Genomic DNA, 14867 nt, shown 5'->3' with positions numbered 1-14867 from the left:
AAGAAATGACTTGGCAAAAATTTGAAAAAAAAACTGTGATTTTTAGAAAAAATGTAAAACTTTTATTAGCTATACTAAATTATACTAAAAAATAATAAGAAAATCTATGCTAATCCATGTTGCAGATAAAACCAATATGAGCCAAATTTACTTAAGTTAACCATGTAAGTTGTATCATTAACTTTCATTAAATCAATTTTATACAGAGGCTTGAGAGAATCAAGAGACATATGATCACTTGTCATTTCTACTTTAAGGTAGTTATTTTTTATCTCCTCACTCGTGCGAGCAGTGGGCCAAAGAAAAGTCACCATTGAACCAGAGATCAGTCTAATGCTGGGAGTCATGCCAATGCTGTTCTTGATAACAAAAGCAGCAAAGGAATTGTCCTTTAAAGTTGTAACGTCATTGGTATCATTGTTGTCTGCAAAATTGCGTGATCCACCAAGGAATAAGTGCCAGAAAGCTGTATCATCATTGTGCTTGATACATTCTGCAATTTCACTTCCAGGGTACTCATGCTGTCTATTGTTGTTAACTCAGGAGCTGTTGTTGAAAATGTGTTGCATGATTGTCTGCTTTGCGAATTTGAGGTAGACATCTCTTGAGGTGTTTAGTCAATTGGTGTGAATCAGATGCTCATGAATATGTTTGTTAAACTATTCGCCTTTTTCTGTTTCAAAGTTGAGGGCAGGTCCAAATCGTCTAATATCTTCCATCAAATGGATCATGTTGTGGGCTTTTGGCTTGTTACATAAAGACATGTGCTTCGGGTTATCCACATTTGTCTTGTCAATGCGTTCACAGCACTGTCAACCTGGGCAAGATATTCTTCAAATCCGGATTCAACCTGTCTAACAAATACTAATGAACATAGACGACCAAGTTCAGCAAAGCAAGGCAAAATTGTTCCAATTACCTGATCATTGGAAAAGTCTCTGAGTAGAGCAACAGGAAGAATCTGCAGTAGCACCTTAAAGTCTTGGCCAAGAAAAGATCCAGAGTGTCTTAAGAGTCAGTTAAACTTGCAAGAAAGTCCAGTCGAGATATCATGTTCCTTCAGACTATTGGCCAATCTCTCCAGTTTTTCAGGGTTCATCTTGAGAATTTCCTTCACTAATTCATTCATCAAGTATTTCGCAATACCAAGCAAAATCGTATAAAGAATCTCGGCCGGTGTGTCCTTTGCTGGGTCAAACACTTTCAATTCAAGCAAGCATCCTGTAGAATAGTTAATAAAACTAAGTGCCCTTGCAGTCACAGGCTTATTAGTTCCTAAAACATCAGGCATAATTATATTACGTTTGTTAGTAGAATTAGCCATCACATAATGTTCCCAAGTTCTTGGTGTATGTTTCTTGAGATAATATTCCTTGATTTGCAAAGAAACATTTCTTTGGAGCATGCAATAACATTTACAACATGGGTGCAAAGTCGCAGGACCAAGTATGCCACAGAGTTCCGAGTGACAAGGAGTGTTGGCTTCAATAAAGAGCAAAGGAGCAATGACCAAAACATATTCCTTGTGTTTAGCAGAGTATATAAGAATGCCACCTTCAAGTTTCTTAAGATTTTTGGCGATTGTTGGCAGGAGAAACAGATCACTAACACCTTTCTTCTTTGGGACAGTAGACAGGAAGCAAATATTCTTGGTAGAAGAGCGCTCTGCATAAGACATTGCCACAAGAAACATGGACCAGCTTTCATATGGATTGTACTATTTCGACCGATTGCCAGAAGTGTCATCTGTAAAAAGATATATGGGAGCAATAACTACTTTATAAAACGTGCCAACATTACTTTCACCAGGAACAGCTTTCTTCAAGTGGTGAGGTATATAGAAAAGATCATAATATTCTTTGTCCAGACCAGTAACAGAGGTAGTTATACGAGAGTAAAAAATTGCATTCTTTGCCAGTGTATCAATACAGTCCAAGTCTTCAACTTTAACGTCTACTGTTTCTGATTTCAGGTAATAAACTGTGTCAATGATTCCAATCCAATATGCTCTTGCAAAAAAAGATTTGTTTGCCATGTGAAAGGATTTAATCAAGGGTCGTTCGTTTGGTGCAGCAGTCTTCATCTTTATCACATCACCAGCTCAGAGGTCAACCTTACTGATGGTAAACATTGGCTGTTGTAAGTATTCGTTCTCTCTCCATTTCTTGCCTTGTTGGAAACAGGTAGCTTGGTCTGAAGTTCGGTTGGGTAGAGAATAAACACGTTCACATTTCTTAGGGTTGGTCATGAGGAATTCGATGTGTGTCAATGGCAGGATCATTTGGGCAATTACAGTCAGCAGATTCGAATTAGGATCTTTCACTTCTACAGTAGGAAGTGTGGGAATCCTGTTCTTTTTATTCCGTTGGTAATTCATGAGTTCATTCAACTTAGAAAGCTTGAATGTTCCTTGTCCTGCGGTTTCAGCCTGAATCTTGATGAGCATATTCATGGCAAGCAAAAGCTTTTTCATAGTTCATTGAGAAATCATATTGTTGTCACCATCAATGAGAGCACAGAGTACTATCATCTGCAAATTTGGAAAAGGGTGGCATCCTGCAATAGGACCACTCATGAGTTTTTCTGCGGTATTGGCAGAGTCAGTGTCATCAGAATCCCTCTCTACATCATTATCATCATCAAAAGAAGACATACAATTAGTAATCGAGTTGTAAAGAGCATTATAGCCCAATAGGTTGTTTTCAAAATAAGGGTCAAAGGCTTGATTGTCTTGATACTGCTCATTATACTCATCGTCTTCATCATCTTCATTTTCCTCACCAGAAGAGTAGTCGTATCTGTTGATATTGGCTGCAGTCATTGTTGGTTCGGCCAGTAGTTCTTTGTTCAAAGCCATCATCAAATAATCATTTATAACGCTCTCAACTGAAGAACTAGGTTTTCCACTAGAGATTGCTTGACAAGTTTTCAGATGTCTTTTTAAGCTAGAACTTGTTGTCATGACTTTTCCACATTCATTACAAATATGCTCTCTGACATATATACTGAAAACGGCTTCGCCAGGTTTTTTAGGGGGTTGTGGGTTTCTTATATTTCTTGATTGTCTTTTGTTATTTTGCATTGTAATAATAAGACAAAGGTGAAAAATGACTTGGCATAAAATTGTTGAATTTATAAAAGTACAAAGACGGATTTTTAATGTCAGTGCACCAATTAGAATTTTTCTACTAGTTTTGAATAAGAAAAGCTTACATGTTTACGTCTTCTTTTTTCACTCTACTTTGCCCCAAAAGGTTGGTTGTTTTTACATGTTTTTATTTATATAGTATTCTAATACGTTTATAGCCTCTATGAAAGCAACATCATTTATACGTACTCCCACTTCAAAGGTATTTATGCTATTAAAGTAGTTTTATATATCAATGTGTTTATTAGTCATACCAATCATGTTTATATATTAGTTTTTTCATCATCTGGAAAAATTCAGTAAAGATGTAATAATTATAAACCCTGCTTACAAAGCAATAGAATACTAATTATTTCTTCTTCTCACTTGTAGGTATTCAACTATTTATAATTATGAATGACTTGGCAGAATCAAAGATAAGTATTTTTAAACAAAAGTATTTTAAATATGATTACTAATTGCTTTTACTCTTTTAGAGTCTCTTGGCACGTGTGTCTTCAAGTTTCTTGGCACTCAAGTCTTCAAGCTCCTTGGTTTTCATGTCATCTATGACACTGGTTTTCTCTTGGAATAGCTAGATTTATTAGCTTACTATATGTCGACCACGTAATTCATGGGCATTGGTGCTAGCAGCCATACTACTGTTTTAACTAGTAGTATAAGTTTGCTAGTATGCTACTGCTGCAGATTACGTGGCCCAGTCTAGTTTTTTTTATTTTTTAATTTTTTAATTTTTTAATTTTTTTTGCAATCCAAAATAAACTGAATATAAAAACCTATTTTTTTGAACCCAAAAATTATTTGAAACAAAATTTATTTTGAGCTATTATTGAAACATTTTTTATATTTGCAAAAATGCATTTTTAAATTTGTGATTTTTTTTACCAGAATTTATTGCCAAAACTTGTATGTTCATATATGGGCAAACATTGTACAGTGATACAGAACACTGTTTTAGGACATTAGTTACACACAAAATTTCTCTGGTAGTGTTTTGTGCAACTACTTCTGAATTTAAATATATTAAACTAAAGATTCACTCTCTAAGCCAATCAAATTATTTGGCACCCTTGAAATTACCATAAATGAAAAAAAATCAGTGGGTGTGTAGTTGGGTGAGCAATGCCAAGAAAAAGACAACTATTGCTCAGCAAGATACCATAGCAAAAGGACTTAACTAGAATTTAGGATAGTGTGGCATCTTATAAATTAGTATAAATACTACAAATATTATCACAAATAAATATTATCTTTATCTTCATATTTCATTCTATCTTATTATCTTGTTGTGTGACTTCTTGCACATTACAATTAGACTTTCTTTCTGCTATAATTTACTATGCATTTGCTATGAATGTCATGAAAGAATAAATCAGAGATATTATAGTATAGAATGCCTTTCTTGATATAGATCTGTGTCTTATCCGAGATGGTTTTTTTCTTTCTTTTCATAGTATGGTTAATTTTTCTCAATACAGTTCTGCTGGGGACACCAGTCCACCTTGTTATAGCTTATATTTATTTTTATATTTATTTTATGTGTTACATTACAACATATTAGAAAGAGAATTATGAATTCTTAGTGGGTCCTCTGATAATAAAGCAGCAATCTTAGGGGATGGGGGGTAATGGCACCACACAATTTAAGGTGACTGCTAGTCCAAGGCCTGGCTATAAAGTGTCTTAAAGAACCCCCCCTCACCATCCTTTATAAGCACACCCCTGTCCTCATTGTTTATAAGCACATACTGCTCCATCATTATAAGCACACCCCCTGTCCCCATCTTTAGAGCATTTCAATTTCCCAGGAAAAATAGAAACACCCTCTTTTTAAAGTCATTGACATTTAGTTGTAAGAATAAAAAATAATATTTGCAGATAACAGGATATAATTTCTTTTTTAAATTATGTATATTGCCTACATTGCGTACAGGAAGCAATAAAAATACTTATATAAACACAGTACTATTTTATTAAACATGAATAATAACTTTGCTACCCCCATTGAAAAGATGTATTCAGTTAAAACAAATCTCTCATTCCCCAAAAACGGTTACCCTGATAAACAGAGTGTCCTTCAGGCTGTAAACAACTATGCTCTTTCTAATAATTTTACTATCAAGATTAAGGATGGAAAATTTCCCACACTTCATCTTGCTTGTGCAAAGGCTGGCACCTATTGCAACAAGCGTAACATTAGTGAAGATAAAAGAAAGAAGGTTCCAAACTCTTCTCTCACTGGATACCTATATATTTTAAGATTCTCTTATAAGAAGAATAGCAACAGATATCTTCTTTTGCCTGCCCGTGGCAACAATGAACATTGCCACAACCACCCTATTACCTCCGAGAACTTGTCTTCTTCCTGTCAAGGAAGAATAGCAACAGATATCTTCCTTTGCCTGCCCGTGGCAACAATGAACATTGCCACAACCACCCTATTACCCCTGAGAACTTGGCTTCTTCCCATCAAGGAAGAATGACTCTCCTAACTCCCAAAGATGTCAATATTGCTAAGATAATGTTGGAAAATCACGCAAAAGCTTGTGATGTTCAAAAAGCTACCAGTGACAAGATTACTGGTATGAGAAAAATCAGAATCAGCGACATCAACAATCTGAAGTACAGTGATACACATGGAGATGACTAGTCGAACTATGCTGCTAAAACACTAATTAAGAATATGGAAGAAAAGAGATTCACGGTTCTTTACAAGTCCAACAAAACGAACAGACCGACACACATTTTTTTCACAAATAAAACAATGATCAAAAAAGCCCAACAATTTCCAGAGGTTTTGATTGTGGATGCCATATATAAGACCAAATGTGCAAAGATGTCATTGATGTGTGTGGAAGCTGTCAGTAACCTTGGTTGAGAACGATTGAAAAGCTTCCCAGTAGGATATGCCTGGGTGACTGATGAAAAAGAACCCAGCTATGTCTGGTTTATGGAATCTCTGAGAGCAATTGTACTCGAAGGAATCGAAGAAAGACCAGTATTTGTAACTGACAAGTGCAGGACATTAATGAATGCATTGAATTCGGCGTTTCCCATGAACACAAAGCTTCTCTGTAGCTGGCACATGATTAATAACGTTTCCAAGATGGCCAAGAAGACAATGAAGTCAGAAAACGAAAGAAATACCTGCACAAACATAGTCAATTGTATGATCTTCAGTGACAAGCGCAAGGTTTTTGACAAAAAGTTTGAACTCTTCAAGTCTTTGTCTTCTCGCAAAGATCTTAAGAGCAAGGAGCAGGATGAGGAAGACGAAGAGGATCATGCAAAGATTGTAGAAAAAAATCTTTGAGAAGTATTTCGAGGATGAGTGAATGACTTGTAAGGAGAAGTGGGCTGCCTACATCACCAGTCAATTTAGACATTTGGACTGTGTGACAACACAACGTGTTGAGAGTGGCCACCATGCTTTGAAAAGAAGAATTTCTGTCCTTCAGACTCTTGACTCTTCCTTTGAGCAAATCTGTATATATCTTTTTCAGTTTTAAGGTGACTACCAGGACCATGAGCTGAATGAGGTGACCATTACAGATGCCAGGATATATAATGATGATCATCTCCATGAATTAATTCATTCAGTTTCCAGAATGGTCTTATACACTATACGCGCCAAAATGCTGGATGATGTTACCCCTGGTGAGCCTTGCCATTGTAGAGTGAAAGTGGTATTTGGTCTCCCTTGTCGTCACAGTCTTCCAAGAGATCATGTGTTGACTTTGGTCAATATTCCAGAAAGGTGACTTCTCTCCTCAGTTACATCTTGCCAAAATGCAACTGGAGACATTGCTGCTGCTGATAGTATCACTATCAAGGAGTCCACTCCATGGATGAAGTCTGTTTCTTGGCTTGAGAAACTTTTTCGGTGCTGTGAAGATGAACAGCAAGTTCGTGGTCTGATGGCAAAGGTCAACAACTTCATTGAAAATGCCAAACAATATCTTGACCACCCTGAGATGGTTTTCTCTGTGGCTAGTGAAGTCAAAGCTCCTGGAAGATCAAAACATATCAAAAGAAAAAGTGCTCTTCCAAAGGACTATGTCTTGCACAAGCACAGGTATCTCCTTGCTCAAAAAAGCAAAGTAAGAACACAGTGTACATATATATGATTGCACAATCTAATAAATATATTTATCTATTTATTGTAGGACGAGATACGAGAGATGATAAAACAAGAGCTTAGAGATGCGGTGAAGGAGTGTTTAGAGGAGGAGCCTCTCAAAAAATGTATTGTATTATTGGTCTTTATAAAATTAAAATATAATATCTAATGCTTAATATTTCTAGCAATTAAAAAAATCAAAAAAGAAAAAGAATTCACTAAAGAGCAAGAGCCTCTCAAAGAAGGGAGTATTTGATAACATATGAATGAATCAATAATTATTATATATGGCTTTCTCACACAGTTTACGTTCTCTCAATAGCTAAAACAAATAATATTGCTGATAAACAAGAGCTTCTCAAAGAAGGTAATTTCTATAATATTTTATTGGAGATATATTAAATTTTACATTGCTTTTATTTTTATTTTTTAAAAATGTTTTTTAGCTGAAAAACATTTCTTTGGAATTAAAAGACTCAATCACCTTCCTGATGACTACTGGTATGCTCTGCCTAGCCTAAAAAAGCAAAAAAACAAATGTGCATGACTTTGCTTTGCCAATTCAAATTGACCAATCTGCTGTTTCATTGACCTTCAACCCCAAGTCCGATGGTTAGTGTAACTTCCATGTGTTTGCACACTTGAAAGAGGGTGGAGAGAACCAGTTTCCTTTAGTGAAGAAGAAGATGTTGGAAACTGTTGTAACCCACGTCACACTCTATGAGCAAAACTTTGAAATGGATATTGCTGAAGTGACGAAAGACATTGCCCATGGTTCTGAGATTGACCCTGCTCTTGGGAAAAACATACCCCCCTTGCCCTTCCTCCATGTGGTTCTCTGCACCAGACTGTGCTCAGATAATAGCTGACACATATAATGAGCCTGTTTGTGTGTACTCGGACGATCGGAGCATCTTGCCTGTAACTTTCCTTCCCCTCCATGATTGGAAGCCTCTCAAAAGAAAGCCATTGCCAATGGTCTTGCACCATGTACATGGGTGCTACTGGACAACAATCAAAGTCAAGCCTCATGTACATCGGTCTTGGCCTGAGGTAAATGCGCTGTATTTTGATGCTATCCATAGAGGGAGTATTATTGACTGCTTTTTCACAAGTTGGAATCATTGGGGTCAGTTCCCAAAGAACAAAACTTATCTTTTACCTTCCACCACTGCAACTACTATTACTACCACTACTATAACTAACTTTCTTACAAATGCTTTCTCATGTTCTTCTGATATTATTGATTTCACACATATATAACTTATTTATCTTTCTATCTTTTAATATACTTTACTCTTATTTTTTCTTTCATTTTTTAACAAACACAATTGCACTCAGTCTGTATTTAATTTTAATGTTACATATAAAACTCAGATACAAATATAATTGGTATCTAATTAATTGGAAAACTATATAATTGGCTTTTATTTTCTGGGGTACAAAGTCTGTGCATTTATAAGCAATCTGATTAAGATCTTCATCCAATCACAGACGCGAATTTTACTGTAAAAGATATAAAACAGAAATGACGCATAGCTTTTAATAGATTTCTGTTTTAATTCAAACGCTAAAGCTTGGATATTTTGCCATATTGCTGAAAAAATACGTACATCTCTATATCCAAAATTTGAAGTTAATTTATTATGTTTTAGTTGAATAAACAAGCAAAATATACACTTTTTTTCATGTTTTTAGCCATTTGAGATAGATTTTTTTTGCTAATACATATTTTTTCTACATAATAATATGGTCTAAAACTTTTACTGAAACATTTTTTTATTATTTTCTATTGATATAAAGCATTTGCAAGTGATTTTTACTAATATTTTCAAATTGTTGTTTTTTTGTTCAATCTTTCACAAATGAAATATACAGAACTTTTGTAATTCACTCTTTAAACGTGATTCAAAAAATATTACAAAACAAACGAATACTCACTTTATGCAGAAAAAATCAACAAAACCAACCATCCTACTCTCATATTTCTATCTATTTTTTTGAAAGAGTTATGAATTTTTTAAAAATAAATAAAAATGAAAATGAAAAGTTACAGACAAATGTTCTTCCACTTTTGCATGATTTTTCTTAGTGAATAAAGACAAGTGATTATACTGGATGGGGACAGGGGGTGACTGTTTTTTGGGGGACAGGGTGTTACACACAGAAACGATGGATTTCTTCCAGACAAGTTAAAAGTAGTCACGCCTCTAATTATCTGCCGGACTACTCACTATAAGCTTGTCATGGCTTCCTCTGCTATACAACCAGACCCCCCTACAGGGGAACACCTTAACACTGGACAAACCAATAAAACCCCAACCTCAACACCACCAGCTCTATCTACAACAAACACTCCAACCCATGGAACTCCCTTATCGTACTCTTCTGCAATTATGTAAAATTCCCCAGCTTTTTGCAGCACTGTAGTCCTTGGCTCAAATGGTCCATTGACTAAACCTCGCACCTGGCGCGAAAGCACCAGTCAGTTCTCGGTCTACTACAACACTCCCCTGGAATCCTCCCCTGACTTCGTCCCCTTCTTCAACGCACTTCTCCAACCTTTTTCCACTGGAGAGATCATAGGCTTGAACTCCACCAATAAGGCTGGCACCCTTTATGAGCTTCACCTCACCTCTAAAGACGTCTGCACTCGAGCCAGTTGTGTAGGATTTAGTTATAAGAACAACTGTATTTGCCTCCCCTGCTATTGCTAGTTTTTCAAAACTCTTTCAACTGAACTTGTTGAAACTCCCCCATTATGCTCCTGAAGATTATGACACGTTAACCAATAAACTTCGTACCACTCTTGCCAAATATGGCTACGTTCACAACATGATTGTCAATACCCTTTTTGGGTTTATGGATGGCACAGGCTATGCCTATGTGGAACGTCCTCCTAACAAGGAAGGTAATCTCCTCCCTCTTACGTTCAAGATGGAGTTTGACGATAGGACTCCCTTCCTGGCCACTTGGCTCAACATAGGAGCTTACTGCTCTCACTGTTGAACCATGGGTCATGATCTTGACAAATGTCCCAATCGCCCTTGCGAAACACGATCCTGTTATGGATGCCACCAAGTTGGTCACCTTTGCTCTCGTTGTCCCCATGCTGCAGAGGTTGATAACTTGTATAAGCGGGAACAGAAGACTCCTGTGCAACATGGCCCTCCCACCCACACTCGACCTTCTGTCCCAACCACCAAGAAGCCTGCGGGCCAATCAGTAGTAATAAAAACCCGATTTGAGATTCTTGACACTTCCCTTTCCTCTGTTGCGTCTAAGCACAATCCTGCTAATGCCAACATTGTCTCCAAGGACAAGAAGATCAACAATTCTCCAGTAGAGGGAATTGAGACTGGACCCATTCAACTTGAGCTCCCCAAGCGGATTGGCACATCGATTGAACACTTTGACTTCTCTGCGATAGACAGGAAAGACAGGGAAACTATCCCTGAAGATGATCCTGATCTTACTGATCACAATATAGACGAAGTAGACAACTACTTTGAGACAGATATAGACGAGAACAATTTTTCCGTGCACGATACCCCACACCCCCTCCAATAATCTATGATTAAAATAGCATCTATGAATTGCTGTGGATTGGTTAAAACCAACAACCCACAGACATGCTCATTTTTTTATAAGACACCTTCGATCCTGCAGGATCGATTTACTAGCCCTTCAAGAAACCCATGCCAATACTGAACATCTTCAACAGACCTTTCACACTCAATTCCATGCCCAAGACTCCTTATGGGCCCCACATTGCGGCTTAGTTTCCCTTTCTCCACACATTTCTTTTGTAAACCCGCTCTTTAGCCCTTGTGGACGCTGTATCTCTGCTACAGTCATACATGCTAACAATATCTTTCCCTCTTTTTGTGTATGTGTTGTATATGCTCCTGCAACCTACTGAGAATGTTTTTCTTTCCTCCGCTCTCTTCTAGACTCTCCCACATTACTTCCTCCTCTCCCATCTTCATTCATACTCTTGGGTGACTTTAATTATACTTATCGCACTACTTCTGCTACCCCTCATCAGGCCCCTTCTGAATGGCTTAACTTCGTTTCTAACCATTTAGTGGATTGTGTCACACCGAGTGGCAAACTTCCTGCCCCAACCTTTCATCGAAATATCAGTGCCTCCTCCATAGACTATATATTTGCCTCCCCTGACCTCGCTCCCTGCTGACATTCCTCGTCTGTGACCTACATATATCTGGCTTGGTCTGATCATTGCCTGGTAGCCGTTACTTTTAAGTTCATCTCAACCCACCAAACAGGGAAGGGACTGTGGCATGCCAACCCTCGACTTGCCTGTAACCCTACCTTTTGCAATGAACTCAAAGACTTTATCTCTACCTCCATCTCTCTACTCCCCTCATATATGTCTCCACAAGATCAATGAGATAAACTCAAAGACAATCTAACTATCTTCATCAAGTCTTTCACTAGACGCCACACCCAGACACTCACTACTTTAGAGGCTTACCTTCAAAGTAAATGTGACAGACTGATCTTCAAGTTTAGACTACAACCTGCTCAAAACTTTCAATTGCCCATCATTGAAAGATAACTACAACTAGTACAACTGGAGAGAGTGGAAATCCTTGCTCTGCGCGCAGGAAAACACTGGCAGGAGAATGAAGAGATCTCTGCAGGCTACCTCAAGCGTACAGTTGCAGAACGTCAAACCCAAAAGAACATCACCAATCTACGCCATCCTATCACTGACCACTTGCACACTGAGCCTGATGGCATGACTGCCGCTGCCGCTGCTTTCTATGAAGTTCTGTATACACCTGAACCAATAGATCAATTAGCCATAGACGATTTACCCAACCACCTTCCCCACGACCTCTGCCTCTCTGATGATACATGTTCCTCATTGACTGCCAAATTTTGTATCGATGACATATGAGAAGGAGTGTCCCACTCTCCAAGAACAAGCAGCCCAGGACCAGACGGCCTTCCTTATGAGATTCTTCAACTTGTATTCAATCACCCTTCTTGCTCCGCATTACTGCTCCAAGTGTACAATGATGCTCTCAATGGTGCCAAATTCCCTTCATCTTGGCAAACCACGTGTATCTCTCTGTTACCAAAGAAAGGCGATCTTTTGTCTCTGAAAAATTGGCGACCGATTGCTCTGATCAACGCTGATGCCAAGGTTTTTACTTGGCTTCTCAATGCGCGCATAGTCAAAGCTGCTGGAGATCTGGTATCCCCATACCAAACAGGATTTGTCCGCAGTCGCTTCATTGCTGAAAATGGTATACTTACGAAGCTGGTTATGGATCATGCCAATTTTACTGGTCACTCTAGAATTGGTCTTCTCTTAGACCAGAAAAAGGCTTACGATCAGGTTCACCCTGACTACCTTGAACAAGTTCTTGTCAAATTTGGTTTTCCTTCTTCCATTATAACCTGTGTTTCTAATCTTTTCTTCTCGTCCGACCTTAAGATTAACATCAGTGGCTTCAATTCTCGCCCTCTGAGTCAAGCACGCGGACTCCAGCAGGGTGACCCCTTGTCTCCTGTTCTGTTCAACCTGGCTTTTGAGCCTCTCTTGCGCCAACTCATACACGATCCACACTTTCCTGGATTCGACATACAAGGTACTCCCAACCAACCCTCCCCTCTGCCCATTAAGCTACTGGCCTACGCAGATGATCTTCTTGTCTTCCTCCCACAGATCCAAGATATGTTCCGATTACAGCACCACCTCACCACATATGCCTCTGCTTCTAATGCATACATCAATCTTCACAAAACTCAAGCATTTTCTTTGTTGGGCAAACCCCACCCTCACTGGATGGATACCCTTTATAGTTTGCAGATTGTTGATTGGCATGACAGTCGCTCCCCTGAACCTCTTCACTATCTTGGCTTTCCAATTATCTCCTCTATTCCTCAAAGAAATTTCTTCTGCTCACAAGTCCTGGCTAAGATAGAACGTGCTTCACATGTCCACCTCTCCCGGGCCTTGTCCTTCCATGGTCGCTCTACTGTCTTAAACTCTCTCATCTTGTCAAAGCTTTGGCACGTCCTTCGTGTTGTCTCCATTCCTGGAACTTTTTTTACAAAGGTTCGATCTCTCATGGGCCATTTTCTTCAGCACCGCACCTTCCCACCTGTTAAACTTGACACCTTATGTCTCCCAATGAAACTTGGTGGATTAGGGGTTTTGAACCCAAAGTTACAGCAAGGTGCTCTTCAGCTTCGTTGGCTTCGACCTCTGTTCCGCTCCCCTTCCTCTCCTTTGGGTCTGGTATTGCCTTGGTTGATACACCTTCTTTGACATCACCTGCCTGATGTTCACCCTCTCCTCCCTTTTGTCTTCCCTGACCTCCGACACAGTTGCTTTCACTCGTATACCAGTCCTTTCTTTAATCTCTTTGCCGCGTGCAATCTCCTACCTCATGACTTTGATTCTACTGTGGTAAATCTGGAAACTTGTCTGGATATTCCTTTGGCTTCTGCCACTATTGTCCCACACGGCCTCCCTGTTTTTCCTTCTTCTTGGCGTCACCTCCAGATCAGAGATGCCTATGAGATTGACCCAAACTTGGAAGTTCTTTCTCCGCATTTCTCGTCTTCCTTCCCTTGGTCTCCAAGAATCCTTTGCAAATTTTTCCTTCGTCTAGATAACCACTCCCTCTTTCTTCATACTTTTGTAATTCGTGCTTGACTTCCCCAGAGTATCTTGACGGCTCAATTCCCAGACATGATGATTTGGATTGGCTCTGAAGTTGACCCCTCTCCACTTTTGTCTGCTCTATCTCCTAACTTTTCTTGGAATCGTCTGTCCACACGCCGATATCGTTCCTCTTGTCAAGTTGCCATTTTCTCTACCAAGGATATGCAACAGGATATACGTGCCATCGAATGGCGTCAGTTCTGGTCTTTTGTTCTTCCTTATGCCTCTCGCAACATCTGGTTTCAGTTGCTTCATTGCAAGATTTCTTGTAGATCAGCCTTACATCATTGTGTCCCTACCGTGTTTCCATCTGCCACTTGCTCTCTCTGTGGTACAACTGATGAGTCTCAGGACCATTTTCTCTTTGCCTGCCCACTCAAGCTCCCCCTCTGGAAAACCTTTTGGCACACTCATTTTGGCTTTTCCTCTCAGACCTCTGACATTCACAATGCACTATACAAGTTTACCTTCCCACCTCCTCTTGACCCCACCCTAGAATCTGCTTCCATCTTTGGATCTGCTCTCTTGGCCGTATGGCGCCACCATTGGGTCTTTGTCTTTGACCAAGCACTTTTTATTGCTACCAATGCTATAACCACAGCCAACTCCTTGCTCTCTCGATTGTACGCTGAAGAAAACCTTGACCAAAGCCCATATCCTATCTAAATATCTCGCCAACTCGCCTTTTTTTTCTTTTTCTCTACACCTTACAAAACACAAAAAATTCAAAAACATATAGATAATAGAAAACCCAAAAACAAGTTGTGACGCCTCTTAAGCCTTTTGGACAAGAGTCCCACCAATAAACCAGAGCTCCGCTCCATACAAAAAAAAACTATAAGCTTGTGTAACACCCTGTCCCCTAAGATTTACAATAATAAAGCCAAGATATC

At 38.8% G+C, this 14867-nt stretch overlaps 5 protein-coding genes across 5 annotated transcripts; 4 read left to right on the top strand and 1 right to left on the bottom strand.

Moving 5' to 3' along the window:
* Positions 1-104: 104 nt before the first annotated feature.
* Positions 105-3082, bottom strand: PHYBLDRAFT_164918 (C2H2-type zinc finger transcription factor; the record flags this gene model as incomplete). Its single annotated transcript, XM_018435100.1, has 6 exons — positions 105-525; positions 783-981; positions 1066-1717; positions 1778-2007; positions 2119-2464; positions 2525-3082. 6 exons carry the CDS (start codon positions 3080-3082, stop codon positions 105-107), a joined length of 2406 nt encoding a protein of 801 aa, XP_018296077.1.
* Positions 3083-5127: 2045 nt separating this feature from the next.
* On the top strand, positions 5128-5631 carry PHYBLDRAFT_141895 (hypothetical protein; the record flags this gene model as incomplete). The annotated part of the gene is made up of 1 exon (XM_018430690.1): positions 5128-5631. One exon carries the CDS (start codon positions 5128-5130, stop codon positions 5629-5631), a length of 504 nt encoding a protein of 167 aa, XP_018296076.1.
* A 1125-nt stretch (positions 5632-6756) lies between these two features.
* On the top strand, positions 6757-8193 carry PHYBLDRAFT_68462 (hypothetical protein; the record flags this gene model as incomplete). The annotated part of the gene is made up of 9 exons (XM_018441961.1): positions 6757-6905; positions 6969-7248; positions 7315-7393; positions 7454-7516; positions 7573-7635; positions 7715-7769; positions 7795-7880; positions 7917-8051; positions 8168-8193. The coding sequence occupies 9 exons, from the start codon at positions 6757-6759 to the stop codon at positions 8191-8193; spliced, it is 936 nt and encodes a 311-aa protein (XP_018296075.1).
* Positions 8194-9514: 1321 nt separating this feature from the next.
* PHYBLDRAFT_164916 (hypothetical protein) lies at positions 9515-10838 on the top strand (the record flags this gene model as incomplete). The annotated part of the gene is made up of 4 exons (XM_018435099.1): positions 9515-9666; positions 9691-9913; positions 9939-10179; positions 10351-10838. 4 exons carry the CDS (start codon positions 9515-9517, stop codon positions 10836-10838), a joined length of 1104 nt encoding a protein of 367 aa, XP_018296074.1.
* A 2599-nt stretch (positions 10839-13437) lies between these two features.
* On the top strand, positions 13438-14640 carry PHYBLDRAFT_164915 (hypothetical protein; the record flags this gene model as incomplete). The annotated part of the gene is made up of 2 exons (XM_018435098.1): positions 13438-13545; positions 13975-14640. 2 exons carry the CDS (start codon positions 13438-13440, stop codon positions 14638-14640), a joined length of 774 nt encoding a protein of 257 aa, XP_018296073.1.
* Positions 14641-14867: the final 227 nt, after the last annotated feature.

Source organism: Phycomyces blakesleeanus (assembly GCF_001638985.1).
Source record: "Phycomyces blakesleeanus NRRL 1555(-) unplaced genomic scaffold PHYBLscaffold_4, whole genome shotgun sequence".
NCBI lineage: Eukaryota > Fungi > Mucoromycota > Mucoromycetes > Mucorales > Phycomycetaceae > Phycomyces > Phycomyces blakesleeanus.
Note: the sequence above shows the minus strand (reverse complement) of the source record. Positions and strands in the feature narration are given on the sequence as shown.